Raw genomic sequence first — 27,245 nt, forward strand, 5'->3', positions numbered from 1 at the left:
TATGACACAGCGCACATTTCCAAATACTGCTTGATCACCTGGCATTGAGGCTGCGAAGAAAACATTTATTTACTTTTACTCTATTTTTCGTATTCAGAATAGAGTCCTCTGCTCAGTGGCTAAAACTGCTAGGAACAAGTTCACTGTTGGCTGGAAATACTAAATAGAAAATTGTAGTATTAAGACACTTCAACTCTGTTTTATTACATGAAAGTGCTCCTCCTGCAGTTTACTTAACAGAACCTCAGAAACTTCTATTACCTTAGACGAATTACCTTACTATTAGAGATTACTATTACCTTAGACGTCTACTCTGTCTGTACAGACAGACAGACAAAGTAGACAGATGTTTTTGCATTATTTTATTCACCGTAACATACTATATAGTTACGATTAAGCATAACTGATACCAACATTAAATAAATTAACAATAAATTATCTTGAAAAATACAACGCATTATATTATAAATAAATAAATATGAAACATATTGCACATTATAGAGTATAATCTTTCTCTTCGAAAGTAAAGGAGAGGAGTCTGATATTTTAAATTCCTACTCTGCATTTCACATTTTTTTTTATACCAATAAAATAATATGTTGTTCAGTGCTGAATGAATTATTTAACAATAGGAGAGGGTCAATGGTTGTGAAATCACATCATAATAATAAGAGAATTTATAAAAAAATGAAATAAGGGGTTTTATTTAAATTTTATTATTTAGTTAAGAATAATTATCCTACTAACTTTAATTCATATATTCAACTCTGAAACACACTTTCTACAACTTATCTTTGGCTACTATAGTCTGTGTAGTCAGCTTGACAGATACAGTCAGCAAATGATGATTGACAGTCATAATTGTTATCTTGTCGTCCTGGTACATGTGCAGTACACGTACATGTTTTCCTACAACTTGCATGATTGCATACATACTTTTTCACAGCAGAAATATACAATTTTATGAAGAACTAATTTGCAATAATATATAGCATACATGAAAACAATCCAAGCATACTTTATATTAAAGTGCAATTTTATGTAATCATTGATGAAAATTACATACAACGAAATATACTTTATTGTTGACTTTACTATTACTTTAGGATTATTAAAAATCATCATCAATTCCTACATGCTGTACAATCATCTGCCTTTTAAAAATAGAACTTGTTACATTTAATATTTCAACAGGTTTTTCTATTCAATAGATATTTGATAATATAAGGAGTTAAGTAAATTTGAACTAATTATATTTTATTTTTACCAATTCTTTACAGTTATACCACAATTCATTACATTATTTTATATTAACTTCAAAACATTTCAGCACATTTTGAGATAAAAGACTCAAGTACCTTGCATCAGTTTTAGCTGTAATAAAATTACGCTAATAACTTTCTTCTTAAAGTTTCTCGAAAATGATGTTTCTTTTCGAAAAAATTAAAACAGTAAGGAAACAAATTTCTTAAAACATCTTTCTTAATGCTACATTATATAGAAATTTAGGAAATGTTAAAAAATGTTAATGAACTGTATGTGTGTTAAAATACAATATATCACATATTGCACATATAACATATCAAATTTACTGAAATGGAAAAATATATACATACCTGAAAGCAATCTCGCAATAGCATTTGGTTTGAAGCTCGCGCTATCCACTGGAGCATCTGCATTTACGCTACTTCCTTTACCCATTTTGTGCACTCTTCAATCGAATTTAAACTTGATCGTATCGTTCAACTTTCCAGTTGTTGGAGCAGTACAGGAAAAAAATCTAATTTTACACAGTAATTACTTTACATTGCACATATACTCTACGAAGACTTAAATGCCGGATTTGTTTACAATCAGATGGCGGTACATCTACCACATACCGTATTTATCCTCTTTTCAAATCGCGCCAACATAATAATTACGCCAAATTTGTTTCTGGGCATGCGCAGTATGCGACATTCGTTTAACACTGTTCAACTCAATGTGCGGTTTGCCATTACGCTTACAGATTTGAGTCTTTATCGCTCAACGTTCATAGCGCCATCTGTTATTAAAAATCGACATGAGAAAGGGGTATTAAACGCTCTTAATTCTGTCTTATAAAATACTGGGAAGGCAAGACTAGAGAGCAATGGCTGAAAAGCCGAAAGTCAGGAATTCGTATATTAAAAAATTAATATATTTTAAATTTATTCCTCCAAAGCCAGTAAGAAATGAAGAAATACAGTTCACGCACTATTCAATACAATACACTGCTTCTAAAGGTAGTTGTAATAAGAGCATTTTATTTCTCAGAAAATAGTGATAGTGAACAATTGTAGAGTGTCTATTTGTAGCTTTTGGGATTTCTTTTGAGAATGGTATGAATTAAAAGACAGAAGAGCTGCCATAATATAATATTAATGAAAATTAGTAAATGTGCAAGAAGCAAGAGTGGAAACAAGTTTAAAAACAAGTGTGGGTACTGAAACAAATAAAATATTCCCAGTTTACTAATGGCCGAAATTTCTACTAATATATTTAAGCTTGGGCTTCAACTACGAGTGTGATCAAGGCCAACTAGCTATGCTAGTAGATATCTATTTGGCCTTGGTCTGACGATCTCCTAAAATCTGCAATCATCCTCCTTATTTGCCTACATTGTTATATATAGGAGCGTGCTAAAAATAGTGTTTCAGCTGTGTTACCAATTATTGTAATTTCTGTTTTGTTTAACTACTTAAGGACAATCTCTTTTTCTCTACAGCGCTGACTTAATATGGAGGCATGACTATAAATGATGAAAAATATAAAACGGAAGCTTCAAGAATGCACATCCAGCCTAAAGAACAACCAACAAGCTCAAAGGACGAAAATTATATAGAAAAAATATAGAACAAATGAAGTGTTTAAGAATTTTTTGACATTATTAGCATATATTTTCCCTTTTCTTGTGCATTTCGATTAATGCATCTCCACTAGAATGATTGTGCATTGACGCTTGCAGGTTCAATCGATGATAATGATGCATCTGGAGATGTGAGTGCCGCTCTGACGATTGCTCTATCTTCACGTTCTGTCGTTTCTTGAAATGTCTTGTTGGCTCTTTTGCGCAGCATTTTTAGAAATGTTCTCCCTTGGTCTCCATTTCCAAGTGCTTCTTCGTGAGATTACTCAATGGTCTTGAGATCTCTTCAAAATTAGGAATACCATCGATACCAGCTGCAAGGAGGAGGGACACTCTGAACTTGCTTCACATTCTTTGGTGAAGGAATTTGTTAAATGACTTTTACTTTTTCAGGGTCTACTTCAATTGCAGATCTTGTGATATATGAGTCTTCGAGATGCTTCTCAAAAGTAGAAGACATCACAATAATAGCGTCGCGATAAGTAAGAGTGTTGACCTTTATCCCATTCCGGAAAATATCCATTAGTCTTTGGAAAGTGGCTGGTGCCGTCTCCAATCCAAAAGGCATCCTTGTGAATTTATAGGTTCCAAACTGACATGCAAAGGCAGTTTCGTCTTTGTCTGGAAGGTATACCTTAACTTGGTGATACCCTGATTTTAAATCTATGGTAGACATGTATCTGGTTTGCTTTGCAGTATGAAGAAGTTCATCAGAGGGCTTGGATCAGACTTATATACAGAATTCAGTTTCCTATAGTCAATACATAATAGAAAGTCATCGTTCGGCTTGGGAACTAAAACAGCGGGTGCTGCATATGGTGAACCGCACTCTTCGATTATGCCTGATGCAAGAAGTGCACCGATTTCTTTCCTCAAAATCTCCTTTCTTGCTGGAGATAGTCTGTAAGGGGTTGTAACCATTGGACGTGAGTTACCTGTATCAATTCGGTGCTCGATATGAGGAGTTGGTTCTCCCTGCGGAGAGAGCGTAGTTTCGTATTTTTCTAATAAGGCATTCAATCGTTTTCGCTGCTCTTCAGTTAGATTTTCACCTTCGTATGGACGTAGTAGGCAAGGATTTATTAACATGTCACAGGATTGGACTTAAACTCTTTCAGCAAATGGAAAGTATTTATTTGGATTGTCACCAAAAAAACCACTTTTGCTCACGAATATTTAGAACTACTCAAGCTTCTTTAGGAAGTTTTCTCCAAGCAGTGTTCGATTACCTGTAGCATCAGGAAGAGCTGTCAGTTTTATCGTTTTCCTGTATGTTGTTGTTAGGTGTTATTAAAACGTCATTTAAAATTAATTCCTAATTGATTGATTGATTTTCTAAGCCTAAACTACAATATAATTTTTCATAATATTTAATGAACTGATCATATTTAATTTGTGGTTCTCTAGGTTTCTTTGGTTTCGAAAATATAGGAAAAGGAAATATCTAAAAGGAAATATTTCTTTAAACTCTTTTCTTTGAATTTGATCAAATCAGCTTTAAATAAACATCGTTAAAAAACAACATTATGTTGCTTACACTAATCATGAATAGCTCTACAGTTTTTAATTTTAATGTTTCTTAAAAGGAAACTGTTTTATTTTGAATTTTATGATTAGTGAAATCAGCTTTTTAAAGCAGCTTTTTAAAGCTTTGAATAACTATATATGTCATTTTCTCTACAATAAGAACGGAGTTGTTTCACTGTCTTCTTTTCTATCTCTATTTATAAAGTAATATTTTTAAGAAGGTATTTTTCTTAGATGTTAATTGCTTCAACAATGTCTTTGTTCGTGTGCATAAGTATATTTTTTTCCACATTCACAAATGTGATTTGTAAAATTCCCTTCATCCCTTTTTTCTGCATATTCTTACAAGATTATCTGAAAATTTTTAGAGATCTCGTGATTTATTGAAATTGGTACGTCACATCATCACCAGCTTTGAACTGTAATAAAGTGAACAAATTCAGATGTTAATCTCTAATGTATACAAACAGCAAGAATTTAATGTGTAGAAATTGACAATGAATGACTCAGTTGGCACAAACTTAGACATTTTTTATGAAAAAAGTGTAAAACATATTTTTGCATGTAAAACTGCAAGATTACCAGAATTTCTGCAAAAATTACTAAAACATTATAAAACTAAATAATGTTGAAAGGTATGTGTTGTTGTAAGTCAAACATTGCTATAGCGAACGCGTTCATAACGAATCCTCGCATATAATGTACAAAGGTTTTGGTACCGTGCAGTTTCCTATACACTTTATTTTACGTTTAATTTAATCTTCAAATGTTTGACAATCGGATATAATGAGCTTTATGGATATTCTCCATGGAAACGTTTTTAAATTTTAAATATTTTTTTTACCAGAATCTTTTTGCAAGCTTTAACTGAAAATTACTAACCCTTAAATTTATCCATGACTGTGTATGTTAGAATCCATATTCCTTTGATGTAATATTGGCAGAAAACCCTTCGCGCATAGGACACCATATCTGTGATTATTGAACCAAACAACTCAGATAAGTTCTTTAATTGTATTTATGTTCTTTGATTAAGCTGTCAGGCAGAGCTCTGTTCAAGGATGATACTATAATGAAAATTGCGAATTTTTTGCCATTCAGGAAAAGAGAAAATAACGAATAGGTCTTTATATGGTAGGAGCTGTTTAGTAGATTCTTCTACTCGAGAATAGAAATTTTATCCTTATCAGTTTGTTTTCAGTATTTAATATCTTTTCAAGTTCATTCTTCTAAAAAGGAGGTTTTACTTTCTTTAAGTATTTTGTAAACTGTAGGATATTCTTTATAAAGGCTATCGGAACTTGACATTGCAACTGTAAACATCTTAGCGGAAATCAATTCTTTTTCACTTGACATTAGATAGGACTAATTAGCTATGAAATTATCTACCTTTTTACCTGAAGGTGAATTTTCATTTCTTATTTGAGATAATCAGTACCGGTGAGTCAGTCACTCAATATTGGTGAAAAATGTTCTATGTGAAAAATTCATTTGTATGGTGTGTTGCAAGCGTAAAGTGTTCTGCATTGAATATAAGACGAGCATTACTCGAAAATACAGAATGGTTGTAACCAAGCCGGTACCTGCATACTACCGATTTTATGCAAAGGATATAATTTATTGAAAACTACAGATGGAAAAACCTGGACACAAGGAAAATTTTGATATTAGATGAGCCTAAGGATATTGAAGATACATTACTGAAATGGTTCATTATACAAAGAAGCAACCATCTGCAAATATTTCAAATTTAGATGCAGATAAATGGAAAAAAGAAATATCTGAGATGATTTTTCTGGGTAGTACCAAGAAAAAGACGTTTTCAGCACTGACGACTTTTCTTTATGATGATGGCAAACTAAATATTAAAACTTAAAGACCAAAGATGCATTGGAGGAAAGTTATCAAAAGTGCGGATCACAGCTCTTATGTGTGGCAATATAAATGAAACTATGTGTCGTAGATTTTTGATGATTGGTAAATCTCAAAAGTGGAGTTGCTTACAAGTGTAAAAGTCTTCATGTTTCCCATGAATCTAATTGTAAGGCATGAGTGACTTCGGAATTGCTTGAAAAAGAGCTAGAAAGTGAGATGAAGATTCTACTCTTGATCATACGCAGATGACGAAAACTTAAAAATGACTAAAATCGATTTCTTACTCGCGAATATAATCCCGATGTTGCAACCTGTGGTCCAAGACGTAATCAGGAATTTAAAGCGTCGCTGCAGAGAGCAGCGTATTTGAAGAATTTGGAAAGATATGCAGCAGTCATGTAGATTATAACGGCTCATTTTTTATTGCTGGTCTAGCAAAATTTATTGAAGAGGAAGAAAATGAAAACCAGGAATTGCCTGTCGCTAAGTGGGTAGGAAAAAATGGATTTCTAGTATTTCACAGTGCCTTATGAATCTTTTCCGAATATCCAGTGGCCATGTTGTTATGCGTGAACTTTCGGGTGTGTCGGAAATTATAATGTAAACTGCTCACGTTGAAGATCTTGCTTTCGATCTTGAAGAAATACTGAAAAAATGCAACGAACGGAAAGCGAACTCCTTATCACCGTGGATACCAAAGCTGTTATGTGTAACATTTGTAAATTTTTATATTCTCATGAACTGTAGAACCTAAAATGATGCAATCTTTTCAAATTTTGGATAAAAATATGGGTATAATTTTACTGCAAACTGCCTCACAAAAAAACAAACAAACAAACAAACACACACACACACACACACACAAAAAAAAAAAAAAAAAAAAAAAAAAAACACTATATATTATTTTTATATCCAGAAGTTGAATGAAAGGTAAAGTAAGTTCGCCTTACTTTTTATAATTCATTTCTTCTATTTTTATATTTTTACAAACAAATTAAATATAAATGCGAATTTTAGAAGGCGATCGAGAGTTCGAGAAAAGGATAGGAACAATGACTTTTAAGCTAAGTAATGTATTGTGTAAAGTTATTGTGAATCTAAAAAACAAACTGGGAAACAAATTTAAGAAGTACACGTAATAATAAACACAAATAAAATTTAATATCATATTTTTAATTACACTTATTATTCACTTCTTTAATATATTATCTTCCTTTTTTATCTGTTCCAGAAGGTGAATTTTTACTTCTTCATTGAGGGCATCAGTATTGGTGAGTCAATATCGTCACTCAATATTGGTGAACAATGTACTATGTAAAAAATTCATCTATATGGTTAGTTGCAAAACAATGTTAATCAGATTTCGTGATTCATTTGTCAGTTTTTACACCTTCTTGGGAGAGAAAACTCATTTATTTATCGGATTACGTACTGTAAACCACCGGAAAAATGAATCAAATTTTTTCGATTCCTTGGAGTTTCTATAGGAAGTTCGACTGCTACGAAACAAGGTTAAGTTTTAGAGTTCCTTTATGCTAATTAACCAGTTATTTTATGATTTCAGTCTTTACTGGCATTTTCCCCTTCCGTTTCTACGCCGGAAGGCAAATTAGTTCTCGAGTATTGAAACCCAGGTTTTTAGATTGTAAGATAGAGCGTATTTTGCGCCTCCAGGCCACGTTACTAGGTTGCTAGCTCAGGTAAGATTTGTAGTCTTCAGTCTTGTCTTATACGTGTCGATATTTGAATAGCTACGCCGGTTAGGTTTGTGAGCCAACTTCACGTGGTTTGTGTAGCCTTCATATACTAGTTTACTTGAATTAAAATTTTTACGTTTGACTGTTACTTTAAGTTATCTCGCCATAAGTGCTGGCTGAACTTGTAAGCATTAGGTGTGTCTTCTGTTCTTTCATAGTTTTAAATACAAGGTCTTTTACACCCTTCTCAAGATTCAGTTATTATTTTAGACTTAGCGAAAATTCGCGTAATCTCTGCCAAGATTTTGGACAGTAATTGGTGATTGCGAACCATACCAAAATTTATAAAGCTTTCAGAAGTTCTTAAGCTTTTCTATTGCTTCCTTTCTTATTTACATTTACATTAAATCCGATTCTGATTGAATCAATACATTGTAGATGTCTGTAAATGCTTAAATTCGTTCAATTGCATTGCATTTTGTGTATTATTATAGTATTGTGCATAGTTTCATTTAGTTATTTGTTTTGTTTTTAATATAGTTGTTTTAGGGTTTCTCTTTTTAGTGACTGAAGTGCTACAAGTATTAATTTCTTATACGGAAGTGTATATTTTTTAATTCTAAATTCAATAAGGTTTAAGTTCAAGTAATACCTCAACTAGAACCCAATATAGAAGCAAAAATATCCTGATGGGCGATATTTTTGCCGCCAAATTGCCAAATTGGTTATATTTAGTAAATTTTGGAATATTTGTGAAATTCAATTTGCGTAACTCTATACGACTGATTTTTTTTCAGAAGCTTCCAGCAACCCGTGTGAATATAAATATGGCTTTGAGAATTAAAACGAGTCAGCTGTTAATCAATTCTATGACTTTGCATTTCAAAGAGAGTGTGAGAAATAACGGGTTTGTATTACAGGACATCCTGTTTCTGTTGAGAATGAACAGTAGTAGTATACGCCACGAAGGCCGGAGAAAGTCATTAAGGAAACACTCGTTAAGCACACCCTCTTTTGGCAGTTTCTGTCGACGCAGTTGGTAAGTGTAAAAAAACATTTTTTGTCTGAGAAATGCCGAAAGATTAAGATGCATCACGCGTCGGGAAAGCTATTGTCTTTCCACTTTTGTAGTAATGCTGTAATGTTACTTTTTTAATTAATCAAAAAAGCTTATATTAAGTTTTAAAATAAATATAAACAAAGACAACTAGTGTGAGATTTTACATCACAAAAGCTCCTTGACGTTACAAGAGCAAACTGAATTACATTTTAGAGTTTCTGTGTGAGTGATTTTCGGAATAAACGTCTTAAAGAGGATTTACTTAATATTTGCGTTTTACTTGCTATTTAAAGCTATATATTTTGCTATATATCATGATCATTTATAAAAAACAGTTAATATTTTTCTGTTCATCCAGAGTGATTATTTAAACAGAGAGCCATCAACCCGTAGCTGGCAACACTATACTGCATTAATGTGCAAAACATACGCAACAAATTCAGTTTTCAATATATAACCATGGAATTGTTGAAAGGAGTTTTTTGCGATCAGTACAGTGAAAACCCAGCTTAGTAGAAAGGTTACGCATATGCAGATATCAGCACCATGACGTCAGAAGGTGTGTCAGAACATTCAAATCCCGAGAAGTCAGCGTACTCTGTGCAAGGCAACTAAAAAAAAGAAAGGATGGCGAATTTCTAATTGTGATTCATAAAATCAAATAAATCCACCTGCAAGTGAAAGTTAAATTTCAGGTGGCCGATATATGACCTTGCAGGCGAAGAGAGATCAAAACCAGATAACAGACATTGCTCAAAAGCTGCGCACGACAACCGGACGGCAAGTGTCCTGGTTTACAGTTGCAAAAAGACTTTATAAAAGTGGTCTATTCACCCACTATCCTGAACATCTGCATATCATTGACAGCAGCCCATCAGTGGCACATTTACAGTGGTGCAGAGAGCACAAAGATTGGACACCTCATCAATGGAGTCACGTCCACTTTACCGCTGGATTTTAGATTCGCATCCACCTGAAAAACGATTCTCGGCTTCATTTGATGTGAAGAGAGGTAGATACGCTTTCATCCTTCTAATATCAAGGGAAGAGGCAGTTGGGGTGATCTGGTCTTCGCTAAGAGAGAGGTTTCCGTACCGGAGATAGTTACTGTGATTATTCTTCACGTACGTCTTTTATGATGTACCACTGGTCCCGACTTTGTTTTAAGGATAACAATGCACGACAACACAGGACTCTTCTTGCTGAGGAGCTCCTGGAAAATGAAGATATCCACAAAATGCACTGGCCTGCGTATAATCCTGATTTAAATCACATTGAACATGTGTGAGATATTTTAGGAAGACGCCTTGGGGCATGATCTTACCCTCCGGAGAATACGAGACAACTGAAACAGATGCTACTGAAAAATGAGAACTCTTACTCCATGAAATATTAGATAATCTGGTTTTGAGTATCCACAGACAGTGCAATGCAACCACTGCAGCTAGTAGGGGTCATATCCCTTACTTAGGCTCTTAGGTTCGTTGTTCTTTTTATTGACCAGACATTTTTTGTACCAACATCATTCTTGCTACTATACTTTTTTCATCCATTGTAGTACAATATCACACCACTATAGGGTAAATTTCATGTCTCCAAGTTGCTTTTTTGCAGAGCTGCGGTCAAAATCATAAAAGTTGCTTTAGTGTTGCACACTAGTGAAGGTATACTTTCTATGGGCTTATTATTATTATTATTATTATTATTTTAAGTTGTCGCATTTGCCTAGCTATGCTTAATTTCGGTAATCAAATGTATCTGAATGACGTGTTTGCGGAAGAATGAAAGAAAAAAACACAGTTGACAACTAGAACAGATTTTTATATATTTGGTACATTCAGAATTGCATTGTAATAACAAATTTAATTTATAAACAAATTAAAATAAAAGAACAACAGAAACATCGTATTTGCATATCATATGTAAGTGAGGAATATTATAACATTGTTTACGCTCTTATTTACAGAATAATGGCAAAAATGTTGGACATGTTTTCTATATTAGCTGCCTCAAAAACAGCAAACAAAACTGGCATCCCAAGCATTCAGTTACTTGTTTGGCTATGGAAAAATACAGAGGACAGTGTTTAAAGCTCATTAAATGTTTTAAAATGCTATCAAGGATATTTGTTTTCAATGGCAGAACAAGAGGAGGAGATTTACACAAAAAATGCACATAGAAGCTATCTGTACAAACTATTTTGCAAACATTAAGCTGATAACGCTTCAAAAGAATTAAAAAAAATATTAAATAATACTTTGATTCTAATAACGATTTTGATGACAAGATTTCATTTAGTAATTTTTATAAATATAAAATTATTGAATTGGAAAATTAGGAAATTTCTTGAAAATAAAATCTTCGAATCTCGAAAATCTTATATTTTTAAAATAAAATCAGTAGATCTTGGAAATTTTCCAGTGCAACCATAATTTAGAATTAATGTTTCATAATTTTAGATTCCTAACATTTTTACTAATCCTCTAAAATAGTAGTCTCAGTAAATCTGATAGACAACTATCTTCCTCAATGAAGATGACAGTGCTCGTTTTATAAAATTTAGTGCTTTGACGTAACCTACCTAAAACGTTTAATACGGTATTTCATAAAAAATATTAAAATGTATAAAGGTTGCCTAGAGGAAAAAGCTAAAATTTAAAAGTATAAAACATCCACAAAAATAAATTGGCGAGTTCAGTTTAAGCTCGTTAAGTCACGCGAAGAGTTTCAAAGTAGAAGATTGCAAGAACGGGTTGATTACCTTGTTTCATATCTAAAAATTATAATAGTATTGTCAACATATCATAAAATACTACTGCTTAGAATATTTCCATCGTCAAAAAAAATTCCAAGACTTATTCCTTTAATTTATACCGTCAACGGGGCAGCTAGTCCACACGGAGGTTGCGTTTATGACTTTTTCAATCCTCAAGCAGTGGAGTCGAAACACTCGAATGAGGCATTATTCCTCATTTTATATGTGTTATGAACATATGATTATGCAAACGGTTTCTCGCAGGCGGAATATAAGCAAGCGAAAGTTTAATGCAAAAATCATTAGCACTGACAAGGACTGACAAAGAAATAGAAGCAATGACTTCAGTCACTGACGAAGGAATAGAAGGCGACCAGAGCAATATGTCGAACAGCTGGAAAGAGCTAAAACGATCCTGCCCTTCTTATTCAGCATTACTGATGATGAAAAAAGTTAGTGTTACGAAGAGTAATGAAAGAGTGTACAAAATGCACATAGATATACCTCGATTACGAAATCAACCTTTCTTAAAACTGGCGATGCATAAGTCGATGGACACACGATGATACGTTAAAAAAAGAGCATTGATGTAGTATTGATTCATACTCGTTCAGACACGTTTGCGATCTGCACAGAGTCGATATTTTAGAGAATCTATCTTGGATATAATCGATATGGCATAGGATGAACACCGGCACACAATTAACACTGTAGTAAAGCAGACAAACCATTGAAGTAACAGCGGTGTATGATTAAGAGAGCAAGAATTGGATTAAATTACTACTTTTGGGCGTAACTCTGTAGCATTGACACCAGAATAGGATGGACACTGCTATAAAATTCAGTTTTTAACCTGCTATATCAATCTTCTGTTGGTAGCTTAGGTTACGATTTAATGCTGCGTAGATCTTGTGCTTCCTTCCTTACTGATAACAGACGAAACCTGCTTTTAAAAGATCAAACGGGTTGAACATATTATTTTTAAAACACCAGCCCTGGAATTTTTCCGAAAACAGAAATAATGTTAAAATAAGTGAATAAATAAAAATGACAGTTGTAGTAAAATTTAAAAAATAGCAAAATTTGCAGTGCTGTCCAATAGGATTAAAAATTTGATTAATTTATTTTTCCATTTAGTTATGAAAAGTAAATTTTACAGTTATACATTTTTAGTTTTATAAAGTTCGTTTATCTCTCCTATGCTTAATTTCTGAATTTATTTTATTTATTACATTTTTCATTTCTACACATTTATTACAAAAATTTATGTGTTTTTTCTAACTAATGATTAAAAACTTTTTTTTTGTTTAATTCTGAGTAACTGAACCCTGCTTTTTAAATTAAGAAAGGCGCTATTTTACTCACAATTTAAAACACTTTTAAGGGGGATCATACACCTTAAACCCCTTATGATCTTCAAATATGTAACGGTTGCAAGAATTGGGATATTTTATTTATTATAAAAGCAATTACTTCCAACCTTTTACGGCTGACTACATAATATAAGAAAGGCGCTTTTTTACTCACAATTTAAAACACTTTTAAAGAAAAACAATTGAGAAATAAATGGAAAATGCTTGAATAAATAAATAATTATAATAATACAAGTAATAAAAACTTCTTGCTTAAGTAAATGAAGATGATACAAATATTGAATTTGATAACAAACTTAAAAAATAAAACATTCCTTTTTATTAAGTAGAATTTAAAAACGTAGTTAAAATTCAGTTAAAATTCTGTGATAAATTTTGGATTGCAGCTATCTATCCGTAAAACTACCATGCACTTGTAATTTAACACAAAGTACATTAATAAATATATAAATACACATTTATCAAACGTTATAGATAAAGATCAGTTTAGAATTTTATTTATTAATTTTCTGCATCATTTTGCAATCTTGTTTTCTTCAGTAAAAGCACTGGTGATGATTACGAAATTAAAATTCTATACGAAAACATTATTCTTTGTCATTTTGAACTGACGTTTTTAGTATTTTACTTTTCAGGTTATCAATAAGGATAAATCATCTTTATTTTTACAAATTTTTTTTTTTTTTTTTACAAAATTTCTACATTTATTTTTTAATATTATTAATTAAATCCTAAATTTTTAAACTCTGCTTTTAATTTTAAATCCATATTTTATAATTTCGCTTCCAACTTTTAGTTACATAATTTCTGCATAAAAGATACATTTTTATCATTATTTCTAAATAATATTATCGACTTCGTAAACTACAGAAAGAGGATATTATAGAAAAGATTATATTTTTTTAAAATGCTAGAATTTTGTAGATAAGACAATTAATCTAGTTTGAGTGTATGATACTACGGAGTGAATAAATATGGATTCACTGTTCAGTATCGTATTTTAGACAAATATTATATACATACATTTATGTACAATTACGGAATTAACATTTTGCAGTAATTCATTTCAACTTAAAATGTATTTTTTTCAAGCGCGCACCAGTTATCTTCAAAAGTAATAGAGTAGTACTTTTATTTTATTTATTACATTATTATTGAGTAGCCGTATTAATTTATTAAACATATAGAGCGATATTAATTGAATATGTAAAGCTTTAGTGGTAGCAATCGAGAATACTCATTAAATGAAAACCCTAATTTCAGTTAAATCTCATAGCTCAATACAAAAACTGCAGTTAACTATTTTAAAATTTATGTGTAATATTAAGTGTACTAAAAATATTTTTGACCATTTTGGGGGAGGGTAATTTTAGGACTTAGAATTGATTGAATTCTTTTAGAATACACTTTCGTAGGATTATTACTCTAATTTCTTATTTTAAACAACACGTAAAGAAAAATACAGTAATTTACTAAAAAAATTAATCATATTTTAAAAGCTATTTTAACACTTTAATTATTCTTGATACTCGAATTTTTACAGCTCATATGACCATGTTTATACCATTGACACAATGCCAATTTCCTTAAATTTTAATTTTTTCGCAGTTTCCACTTATATATAATATCAAAACTGCTTTTCAATGATTTCAATTATACTCAAAGAATGATATTCATATTCTGATATTATGATATAATTAATATAAGAGAATTATGATATAGACGTCACAACTGTATTGTTCTTAAAAACAAGTTTCGAGTCGATGGAAATAACATCTTTAACATCATCATTCCGAGAGCTCGTAAGACCATGATCATGCTGTTGGCGTCGTGCCATATCCACGAATCTGTTTTCAGTTACACGTGAATTATAAACTGTTATTATATGATTAAAACTAGGCTTAGAGAATGAGACAGATACTCTGTGAGATAAATATAAAAGAATTATTACACAGAAATTATTACTATATTTTTTTCAATACCAGCCGTGTATTAATACTTAAAATGCATTTTTCTTGAATCAACAGTTCTGTAGACTGATGATTTTGGGCATTAGACCCGACGATATGTATTCTTAAATTTAAAATTCATGTTTATCTTAGTATATTGGTAATTTTTTCTTTTTGTGACTTCTACTTTGAAACCCTTGAAAAAGAGCTACACCTGAATAACATCACAAAGCAGATGCAGCTGTCACATCGATTCTTTCTGAACAGGAAAAATTTTTGATATATTGATATGTTTGTTATATCACAACGATAGCTTTCAATAGAATGCGAATTGCTATTCCATAAACACACATGCTGAGTTTGAAATATTTCTTTGCCAAAAATGTATCAAGTAAAGAAATACGGAGAATAGACGATAAAGGCTAAAGAAATGCACATAAAAGACACTTACAGAATGGGCTACCGTATATGTATTTTAGACATACGAAACACAAAGTCAAAATAAGAATTTTAACACGTAATTCGAAAATAATGTTGTTGCGAAAGTAACAGTTGCGACATTAAAAGTTCTTCAGTAGTAAACAATGAATATATACATATGGGTTTTTAATAATACTTTCTTATGCTTGTATCTTCGGTTATTCTTTTATGTTGATAGTTTCTCACAAATAAATTATGGTAAATAAATTACCAAAATAACAATATATTCATTTATGTTTAATGAACTGCATTTTAATCAGCCACACTCAGATGCTTCGTAAAACGAAACTAACGATTTCATTCTTCGCAAAATTCACGAAGAACAATAATAGACTTTGACTAAAATTTATAATTTTTTTTTAACTGAGGTGGAGGCCAATGGTTGCTTAAGTAATAAAACGTGTGCGCTGCACATAAGAAAACTGAAATAATTACAATAAATAGATTTAGTTTAATCTGAAGAATCGCACAAAAAATGCTATCAATAAAATGCGTAAAATAGAACTGCAGTCTGATATTCTTTCAGTATGATGATAATGAAATGGATAGTGATTACAGAAATTAGACGATAAGTAGTTGATTAAATTCAAATATTATATTATTAATAAAAACAGTCTTATAATATTTTTAAATAGATTTCATAATAAGAACTTATAATATGAAAAATTTTTCTAGGAATGATAATGTTGGGTAACCAAACATAAGTTATGAATTTCTAAAGCAAATACTTAAAAAGAAGCTTTTTAAATTACAAATATTAGCGTTTTAATTACTACTCAATTTCTAACAATGCATAAAATAAATGTACGCATGTGGAAACATAATGATTTCCCTTCTTGTTATAAAGAACTGTTTCAGTCAGGTTTTATATACATCATTACTATGGAATACTACTTTAAAAATGAGTATCTAAAGAAATTATATTCGAAAAGTAACTATTTTTATGACACACATATTCGCATTTTATTTCCATAAAATACGGGTTTCACATGTTGCTTAAAAATTTCAATATTTCAAACTTCAGCATGATAAAGCCAGCGAGGGTAGAAAAGGTCCCGAGGGCAAAAGCGCGAAAAATGCTAAAAAATAATTTCTTACAACAATGGCACAGTGCGCGGTGATATATCTTTAGAACTGTAACTGAATGCTTTTGATGCCATATTCTTACCACTTAAGTATCGATATATAATTTAAAGCACCATTCTCAACACATACTCTTGAAGAAGAAGATTGAAAATAGTTAATGCCACTGCTTCTGCTCGAAACTGAAAGAGGCAACAAGAAAACTTGAGACACTTATAAGTGTTCTTGAAAAATCAGTGGTAGAGGTTTTTACAGATTACAAATGTTTTAAACGAAATAAGTGTGAGATATGCAGACATTTTTATATTAATTTAATGCATTATTGTTGGCTTATTATGTGGCAACAAAGTTTGGTCAAAATATGTGGATAGTTATGACTCTACAAAAATTTACTTTTGAATTTTGCTATTAAGCATAAAAAAAATTCTAAGTTTCTCAATTCTCTTCGTAAGAAAGGGAACAGTTATTTTACTTTCCATAACGTATATTTAACGAAAACCAAACACATAGGCAAAAAAGTGGTGGGCAAAGAAAACGTAGCGCTCCTGCGCTCTTTGGAAGAGGCCGTAGTCATTTGCTTTCTACCTGATGGCCTATAGCCTGAGGTAGAAACATCAACTCAACAACTGATGACGAGTCAACATCTAACGACTTGTAGTAGCATCAATTCAACACAACTTGATGCCGCCAAATAAAGTACCGTTCTAGCTTTATTTTGTTTTCTTAGTCTTCCTGTGCACCTCGCAGCAGAAAGATGGTATTGTCTGGTCATATTATTGTCAGAGAAGTGTTACTTCTTGGCCTAATCTATACACATTTATAACACTATAACTTAATAGCATTATTTATCATCTTATTAATACAGATGATTATAAAGAATTCAGAATTATTCATATATAAAAAAAATCAGTTTCAAATATAATATATCTTTGATTTCCTGTGTTAGACGATATATGAAGCTTACATTTATTCAGAAAAGTTACGACTTAATTTGTATTATTGAACAGATCAACAGAAACGGTGCGTAAAAGCAAATTTAACTCAAAATTTACAGTTTTTTCAGCTAAAATCAAAATAGCCGAAGTCATTTACACATGCATTATTTAACCATTCATATTTCTTTTAGAATACTGCAGCAGTTAAATTATTTTCACTTTTTAACTGATATACAGAAGTTTTCAAAGAGCAAACTATTAACGTTTGAGAAGGAACTGTACACTCAAAAGCAACTTATTATTGATGCTTTGAATAAATTCTGCAACACAATTAATTAAGTTTGTTGCCTCCTTCAGTTGCCACTGCAAAATACATCTTTATCAAGAAACAGATAGTTTTAAGTAGTCAGATGCTACAATGCAACAACACCGACACACACCAAATTCAACCAGAGATGGATTCCTGCTCTCTCAATACTGAATATGAATCATTATAAAGAATACATTCAAAATTAAAAATAAGTAATGTATTTTCAAGAGAAATCCACCACATCTTGAAAAGAAGATACTCATGTAACTTTCGTACTTCCAATAAATTTGCCTTTTATTTTTCACTTATGTAATATATTTGATTTTGCACCCTCAGTGGGTTTTGATTCGAGCTCATTGCGAGTATCACGGATAATTACAGAAATTGGTGTTGCTTATTATTTATAGGAATAATAAAGATAATATATAAAAGATAATATAGTAATGTTTAATATTTTCGAAAGCTATTCTAAAATAAATTTTATTTAAAAATAATGAGGTCTGAAGAGTCTACAAAAATAAAGCTCTTATAAAATAAGTAAATAGTAGATTTTTGCATTATATATTTACGAAAGGAGGAAAAAAAGACTTCGTCGTTGCATATGTTTCAAATTATTAAAAACTTAAGCCTTTATTTTATATTATTCTCAATCTCTATCAGAGTAGATTAATTAAGCCTTTTTTCTTTCCAAGGCGAATCACGATAGTAACTTGGATTTTAGTCCATCACTATAATATGAGGAAAGAGGTTAGGTAATAGGCAGCTGACAATAACATAAATCGAAACACTCATTTTCATCCAAGCATTCAAGTTTCTTGACATGTGAGTCCTTTGCAAGATAATAAAAAATTCTGACACTGTTGCCAAAGTAAAGTAATTAATTCAGTTTATATTTAACCGAAAGCTGCCAGCGCATTAACTCGGTTTAGCCTGAGCCTAAGTGATAGCCACAGTAAGCCAGTGATTTAATTCTGCCGAATCTCGGAACAAATGCGGCTCAAAAATTTGATTTTTCAAGTCGTCACAGAGAGAAAATTCTCATAGTATTAATCATCAAGGCGGCAGATCAATGATCGAAGCGGCAGATTAATGATCAAAGCGGCAGAATATGGTCTGCCGTTACCAGGAGCATGATCAATCTATTGACAATTTTTCATTGAAATTTGGAGTCGATTTGTCTCTGAAATTTAATCGAGCCCCATCTAGGTTACCTAGGAACTGAAAAGCGTATGGTAGCAGGATATGATCTATCATTAGTAGCGGTGTGGTCAATATACGCATCTCTTGAAAACATTTTCAGTGAGATGGACAATCGACATCTTTCTGAAAATGCGTGAAGCCTCATTGAGTTCTCCAGGAACTGGAAAACACATTACAATACCAACTCAGGAGGATCAGACAACTTTACAAAATACTTGGAATAAACTGCTTTACACGGTAAATGTTCGCTGTACGAAGGACAAGAATATCGAGAACTTGTAAGATCTATAAAAAAACCTTTTACTATTTTTCTTTCCAATCCTGTTAACTATAATACACTTTCCATTTCGTCTATGATTTGGTACCACACTAAAATTCAAAGATCATTGGCATCTATTGAGTAGGAAGATCAAATCTGATACGTTACTCATTAGGATTAATAGTGGAACTTGATGATAAAAGCGTGGATCTCCATACTGTTTGAATTTGAGATTTCTGCCCATTCACATAAAAAATTTTAAATTTTATTGTAAGTAAAAGATCCAAGGCTCTTCCTCTACTACATTTAAATTTAGGATCATTTTGAAGACAGAAATATGATGTTGGTGTAATGGGTATTACTGTATTATTCAGATATCTTTATGATAAAAAGTAATTACATACGAAGATTTTTAACATAAGAAAGGAATTAAGCTTTAAAGAAATATTTCTTCGTATTCTATATGCATCTTTCAAACAGTTGACGAAACCAAAACAGATTTTTCTCAAAACTTGCAAAATGGACATTGGCACTTTTTCTAATGAAATACACAGATATATGAGCATTTCTAATTTTTCTGCTCACCTTTAAATGTTTTTTAAAATACCTTTCTTCCAGCTGTCTAAGAATTATTACAGAAAAAGTATTACAGAAAGAATTTCTATTACTTAGGTTTAATACGCGAAAAATAGTAGCTGACATTCTTTTAGTTCACAGTTTTCAAACGGTTGTATTTTAATTTCAAGAATATTAGTTCGATACAATTAATTACTGTAAAAATAGTAATCTTCCGTTTCTTCCTCTAATTCAGGCCTTGATTTATTCATTTTATCTTATAAAAACAGACCCGGAAGTTTCACCAAAATTTTTATCTAAACTCACGTGTTTGAGATCATTCTTTTTTCATTCAAAATTATCATTCCTAAACACTTTTTAGTCTTTTAAAACTTTTTATTTTGTATTGATTTATTTCTATTTATTTAATATTATTATTTTTAATTATTTTAATTATCTTGAATTAATTTTGATTCTCATCAAGGATTATCATCTAGACGTAATTTCTTTGAATTAATTTTGTTTTCCAGCTAGGTATAATACAAAAATGTAGCTTTGTTGGAAGCTCTCACGGTTGTTCTTGAAAAAGGAGCAAATAATTTTAATCTATTATTTATTACTTAATATTGTGTCATTTTTATATTAACTTTGAGTTTTGATTTTGAAGAAAAAAAGATTTTATACTTTCCTGTTAGCAAGTTTGCCACTACGTAAATATATTAATTCTGAATTCTGAATTGCAGGAATAAGCGTATATAAATATGCCTATTATGTGTTTAAAGATCTATAGAATTCATCTGACAGTCTGTGCTTCTCAAAAATAAAATTTTTAAATTTTGGAATATCTAAATAAACATCTGAGATTCTGCAGATTTCATCAACCGATAACTTAAGTCATAAAATGTATTATTCAGAAATTGTTTCAATTTTAGTGTTTATTTAAACTTTAAAATTACTGGTTTTAAAAGGAAATATTTCAATACAAAATCCAGCATTTTTAATCTCGTGTTTCTACATTTTATACTTCTATTTCAAAAATGCATCATACATTTTTGAAAGTTCATATATTTTTTACATGTTTCACCTCTGCCTGACGAAACCGTGAAGTTGTGCGCCGCTGTAGAAACTATGGCTTGATTTCTTGTTATCTGAATTCCAGCTCAAACATATATAAAATAAAATATTTACTAGCATATAAATATATAAACTCTGATATATATTCCTACTTGTATAGATCTCTTCACATATACATACAGTAATTAATGTTTGAGTCATTACAACGTGCGTTATGAAGTCTGCGAATTGCAATTGATAGATCTGATTGATTTACTATAATTTCCTTTAAAAAGTACTTCGAATTTACTATCTAGTTACTCTTTTGAGAATTATCCTACATGAAAATATCCACTTTAAGTTAACATTTATAAACAATGCATGAATGTTGATAGAAATCAAAAGAAACCAGAATTTGATAGTTTAAATGGAATCGGTTGGTTATTTGCCACGTATACGTAGTGGAGTCGAACATTTTTTATGAAGATGGACTCAACGTACGCACTTTACAATTTAAAAGATGGCCAAGACATATACAGAACATTTGTATGCCAATAACAGCCGGCGTTCCTTGTATCTTCCAATATATCTGCTGTAATTCATTTTTCATTTTTTGATTTTCGGAATATAAGCTAGTTATTTTATTTCGTTTATTTTTTTTATTATTTTATCCCTTTTTCTTTTTTTCTTCCTAACTTATTAAAAAACATACCTCTAAAATATAATAAAATTACCTTCCTCTCTCTAAAAGCACTATGGTGTAGACCTCCCATCTGGGGCAGGTGCTATTTATCCTAAATTTCCGATAATAATAAACGAAAATAAATTCGTTTATTTTTTATTATTTTAGCTATTTTTCTTCTTTTCTTTCCAAGTCATTAAAAAACATGCTTCTGAAATATAATAAAATCACTTCTCTCTCCCCCAAAGCATTGTGGTGTAGACTCCCATCTGGGGCAGGTTACTATTTATCCTAAATTTCCTTTAGTTTATGTCCCTATGTTTTGTCGTTTTTAGAGGGAATATTTTTTTCCTATAGTATACAATATATACGTAGTAGTTAGATTATTATATACTATATTATACATAGTTAGCTTATTAGAACACGCATGTCAGAATGAAAGCAGGGGTTAAAAATTCTGCATTGTTTGTTATAACAAAATAGTTTACTTTTACTGAAACAATAAGAAAATAATGAATATATGAATAGTAAAAGATATGTGAATTCTCTGAAAGAAATGATGAAATCGACTTCACATCGCAGAGCTTTAACAGATGAGGCATATATACATTTATAAGAAGTCCGTTGAAAGACCTGTCACGCATTATAAAAAATGTCTTTCGATATTCCTAGAGCTCCTGGATTAAACCTAGACTTACATATTACGCTATATAGTACAGAAAAATATATAGCAGAAAATTTCAGTGGCTAAAAGCAGAATTACTATTTTTATAGATATGCCAGTTTTAATAGACTGTATAAGAGATACTTATGCTTATGATAATAAATAGTGATTAAATTCTTAAGACAGGAAATAGTTACATAACATTTAAAAATCAAGATTTTTTTATGGTTTTCTTTTTAAAAAATTATGTCGTCTTTTTGAATGAATACGTGCTCCTAGTACTTAAGGAATATTCTTTAACAATTTTAATGACGTCTGATTATTTGTAATAAAAATTTAATTATATGTTTAATTTAATAATGCTAATTTATTTAAGTGTGCAGTAATATTAAATAAAAATACTAAACTTTAAAATTTAAATTTATTCAATGTTAAAGTAAATCACAAGGGTGAGCTAAGATTAATAATAAGCAGCCGTGATTAGCAAAAATACACAGTCGGGATATTTTTATAATAGTTTACATTCTAAGCTAATAAGTTTTATACTATAGAATAAATATTAAGATATATTTTACATCATAAATCATAAAATTACATTTTATTTTTAATACTAATTACTAATATGCACTATATTTTAATTAACCGATTAAAAGATTTCAGATTTTAAATACTATTCATTTGTTCAAGTGTTTAAAATTTTCCATGGAATTTTTATTTATTCAAAAACATCAATTCCAGTCTTTAGAGCCTGAAATAAATATTTATCTAGAAAGTGTAAAGCCACGCTTTATCCAGCACTGCAGAATATTACTGCTTCATCTAGAAAGAGGTATAATTTAGAGATTTAGCTGTTACATCTAGGATTTTCTTTTGAATTCATTTGAAATGAATATGTTTGCTTCAACTACGGAATTTATTATTTTAGTCATACTGTACTTTGAGAAAAATAATTATTAATTTCATGTGTGGTATTTAGAATAAGTTTTCACTGTTTATATATAATTATTATAGACATTCATATTATTTTAATGTATGATAATTATTATAGTCACTTAAAAATTTATGTTTTCTAGATAATGAATATATGAATATATGAAGTAGCTTGCATTTTTATTTCTTAATATTTATTGAAGTTATTTTTTCAGTATATATAAATTTATTAAATTTACTTATTTCAGTATACATAAATTCATTTAAGTTCAGTTCATTGAGGAATCTATGCTTTTTTACCTATCTGTACATAAAATACGGAATGTTTTGCAAAATGCTTATTAAATGCTTTACCAAAATTAAGAATGCAAGCATTCTTAATTTTGGTAAAGCATTCAATAAGCATTCAATAAGCTTTTCATCCCATAGAAACCTAATTTTTATGGATATACTTAGGTTATGCATATTAAATTTTGCTACATTTACTAGAAAATATCTTAGAAAATTGAGGGAAAAATAGATTAAAATTCTTATATAAAATATTCCGAATAGACTTTCATCAAAAGGAAATAAGTATATCAAGTTCTTCGGAAGTTCTTGCTTAATAAAGGAAAGAAAATATTCATGATTACTTGATATGCTATCCAGTATTAATTTCTATATGCGTACAGTATAGTCTACCATATAAGAAGATTGTTAATTAATAATATATGCATTAATAATATGGGCGTGTTTATAGGAAACGTTATCTGGATTATAAGGGTTGACCATAAAGAAGTGGGAAAGCTTTTCATATAATTGATATCACAAGATTCAATAATGGTATACAGGAAGATAGAGTCTGAAAAGACTTTATTATAGGTAACTTTATTATAGGACTTTATATTAAAATAAGTATGATCTTTCAGTATAATCGCCTGTCATATCTATCAGCTTCTACCAAATTATTTGAAGGCGTTATACATGTTTACTTCTTTGACACTTCATATCGACCACCTTAAAGCACGGATAACCTCCTCTATACTGTGATGGATCCCTCAGAGCGGCTTTTTTCGTTTTGGAGAAAAGCTTATAGCTACGCGGTTTTATACCAGATAAGTATGGTGGGGATTCCACTTGCCCCCCCTCCCCAATTGAAAAATTTCCGTGGCAATGCTCGCGTTATGACACCGCGAATTGTTATCGGTGGATGAGATTCATCATCTAATATATTTATTTGTGTCCGTTACTTAGGAAAAAGGTGAACAATACTTGTGGTAACGAATCGCACCATCCAGAGGTTTAATAATGACAGTGCTGTCATGGATCGCCTTTGACAGGGAGGTGTCATTCCCTCCATACTTACTCGATATGAATTCGTGTGACTATGACCTCTTCGCTCGAATGAAAGAACCATCGTGAGGGATTCGTTACAATGACATTGAGGAAGTTATTTGTGTTCTAGGGCGGTCAAAACTAATGGTCGGAGCATCAACAGAAGTAGACGTTCTTATGGTATACGACGTCTTTCAGTAACGTGGTAGGAGATGGTAAGCCTGATCGGCTATAATGTGGAAGGACGCTAAGTGTTTGTATTTATAGTAATATTCTTTCAATAACTAGTGATATGTTATGTTGCAATTACTTTTTATCCAACTCATGTATTTATAGTCCTAATGCTGTATCCTGTATCATATAATTATTTCCTGTGGGGCATATGAAAAATATAATATTTACTTCGCTATAGTTTTTGGAAATGTGATATATACATATGACTTTCTGATAAGATGAAGAATATAACAATAATTTTCCTTCTGTCTGCAAAAAACTTAATTGTTGATTTGTTTCGATATTTTTTCTCTGCTTTCATTTTCTTTCAGTAATGATGGCATGTGTTCTGTTTCGTTTCCCGCAGAAGTGGATGTGGGGCAAACTTTTCTAAATTAATTCTTACTTGATGTCTTTACTTTATATGATATGTTGTTCATTAATTTGTTGCCAGACAGTGGTACTGCTTTTAAAATTCATATTTTAATGATTTCTATGAATATTCTATGTCAATAAATTTTTATAAATACTATAAATTTTTTGCTTCAATACTAATTTCATTCAACTTCAAGTCTCTTTATCTCTCCTACAAAACTAGATCTCACACGTTTAAAACGCATTTTTTCGATTTTCTTTGATTTCAAATTTAATTATAATTCTCTTTAAGTTCAGTTCTAACAGTAATATGCATGGCAATTCGTTTAATTACACGTTTCGTTTTTTTTCAATCAAAACTTTAATTTAATAATTTTTTAATATTTTAAGATATTTTTGTTTCCAGCGTTCATTTATTACATTATTTTCTGTTACATAAATATTTTTTTTTCTATAAATTCAAAAGAATTTTAAAGAAATAAACCTGTTACTTATTGGACGATACGAACTTACGAAAATAATACTATGTGAAATCTATAAATTATTTGATTTAAATGATTTGAAAGAAATGCCAAAGACTTCTCGCATTTCGGCAATAAGTCACTGAGTTTCGGATGTATTGTTTTATTTTTTTCGCTATCGGGGGGGGGGAAAGGACATAGGTAGTAAAGCCTTTTATCTAATTTTTAACGCATATATATATATGTATTATATTAGATATGCATTATTATATATACATACATTTCAGTATCATTCATATTTAGAAATGTACTTCAACTTTATTCACATATTTGATATTAGAAAATGCTCAAAACACATTTTTTATCAACTGAAAGTTTCGTAAGTATTTAAAAATGTATCTGAAGTTCGTTCATATAATTGATATCACAAGATACTTAAGACACAACTTTGTTCTACTGATGAGGTTGTGCCTTGAGAATTTTCAAACAGAAAAGAACTCTATACATTTTAACTCAAGGAAACAGTTACCATCTGAAAGATTCAGTAACGGCATACAGGAAGATAGAGACGCTAACACTTTGTTTCAAGCTTTTTCTTTCTATCATAACAAGACTGGATAAAATAGATGTATTTTAATATTCGATCCTGTACGACTTATAGCAACGATGCACTGAAATTCAGAAAGAAACTAAGAAATCAAGCCTTTGCGCGTGCGTGCTACTACTTTCTTCAATTATACGTACGTGGCTTCAAGAGAAATTATCTTAAAAAATAAACATCCATCTCCGGTTAAGAATACTCAGAAACAACATCTGTAAAAAATAAATAATAAAAAACAACAATCTTGGACAGTCCAACTCTTGTATTCCTGAAAATTAAAGAAACACAAAGAAAATTCGTTTCAACGATTTGGACTGTAATTTATCTATTACGGTAATTTTTAAAGGTCTCTGGCACCTACACCTCCATGTAGGTAGGTGTCCCGTGGTGGAGGCTGAGCTAGCTCCTCACGCGTGTCTATGGCTGTCGTTGTTGAACCGTATGTCGGCTGCTTGATTTCGCTGAAGGAGGTCGTGACATCGCCATTTGGCTGCTTGTCTATGGTGGTTGTGGTGAAGGCATGTTCCAACGGATTCCAGGAAGGACCTTCTTCAGGATTTTGTTCGTCGGGGGGCTCGGCCCACTTCTGTTTCTCTCCTGAAGCAAACACGCCATAAAATATTACCCCAGCGAAGTGAATCATACTGGCGATTAGAAAGACACGTTGCCACTCATCAGGTGTCTGAAAGTACGTAAAGAAAAACCTTTATGCATGGCAGAATTAACAAGAAGTTTTAGTTGTTGTTTATATTGGCTATTTTTGAAGTTTTAAATTAGAGGTGTACTGTATCTCAAAGGAAAAAAACTCAGTTTACGTTCAAAAATCTTAACGTAAATGGGTGGGCTTCGAAAACCTGAATGTTTTGAGATTTAGATCAGTACCATTTAAATATTTATTTATTTTATAAAAGCATTTGATAAACAATGCCGTTTATTATAACAGGAATATTCTTACTTTCAGTTCCTTATTTTTAGAACAGTGCCTTTTTTAAATGTTCTTTACAGAG

At 30.9% G+C, this 27,245-nt stretch overlaps 1 protein-coding gene across 2 annotated transcripts in view; it reads right to left on the minus strand.

Annotated features, from left to right (window-relative positions):
* Positions 1-10,846: 10,846 nt before the first annotated feature.
* LOC118189372 (vesicular glutamate transporter 1-like) overlaps positions 10,847-27,245 on the minus strand; it is a 607,793-nt gene continuing 591,394 nt past the window's right edge. For both annotated transcript variants that reach the window (XM_085820946.1, XM_085820945.1), the window contains one exon: positions 10,847-26,920. In XM_085820946.1, coding sequence (XP_085677072.1) covers positions 26,579-26,920 — 342 coding nt within the window. In that variant the 3' untranslated portion in view covers positions 10,847-26,578. The remainder of the gene's footprint in view (positions 26,921-27,245) is intronic.

The sequence above is a fragment of the Stegodyphus dumicola genome, chromosome 7, assembly GCF_044657685.1.
Source record: "Stegodyphus dumicola isolate Sdum_Otavi_A_Nest chromosome 7, ASM4465768v1".
Lineage (NCBI taxonomy): Eukaryota > Metazoa > Arthropoda > Arachnida > Araneae > Eresidae > Stegodyphus > Stegodyphus dumicola.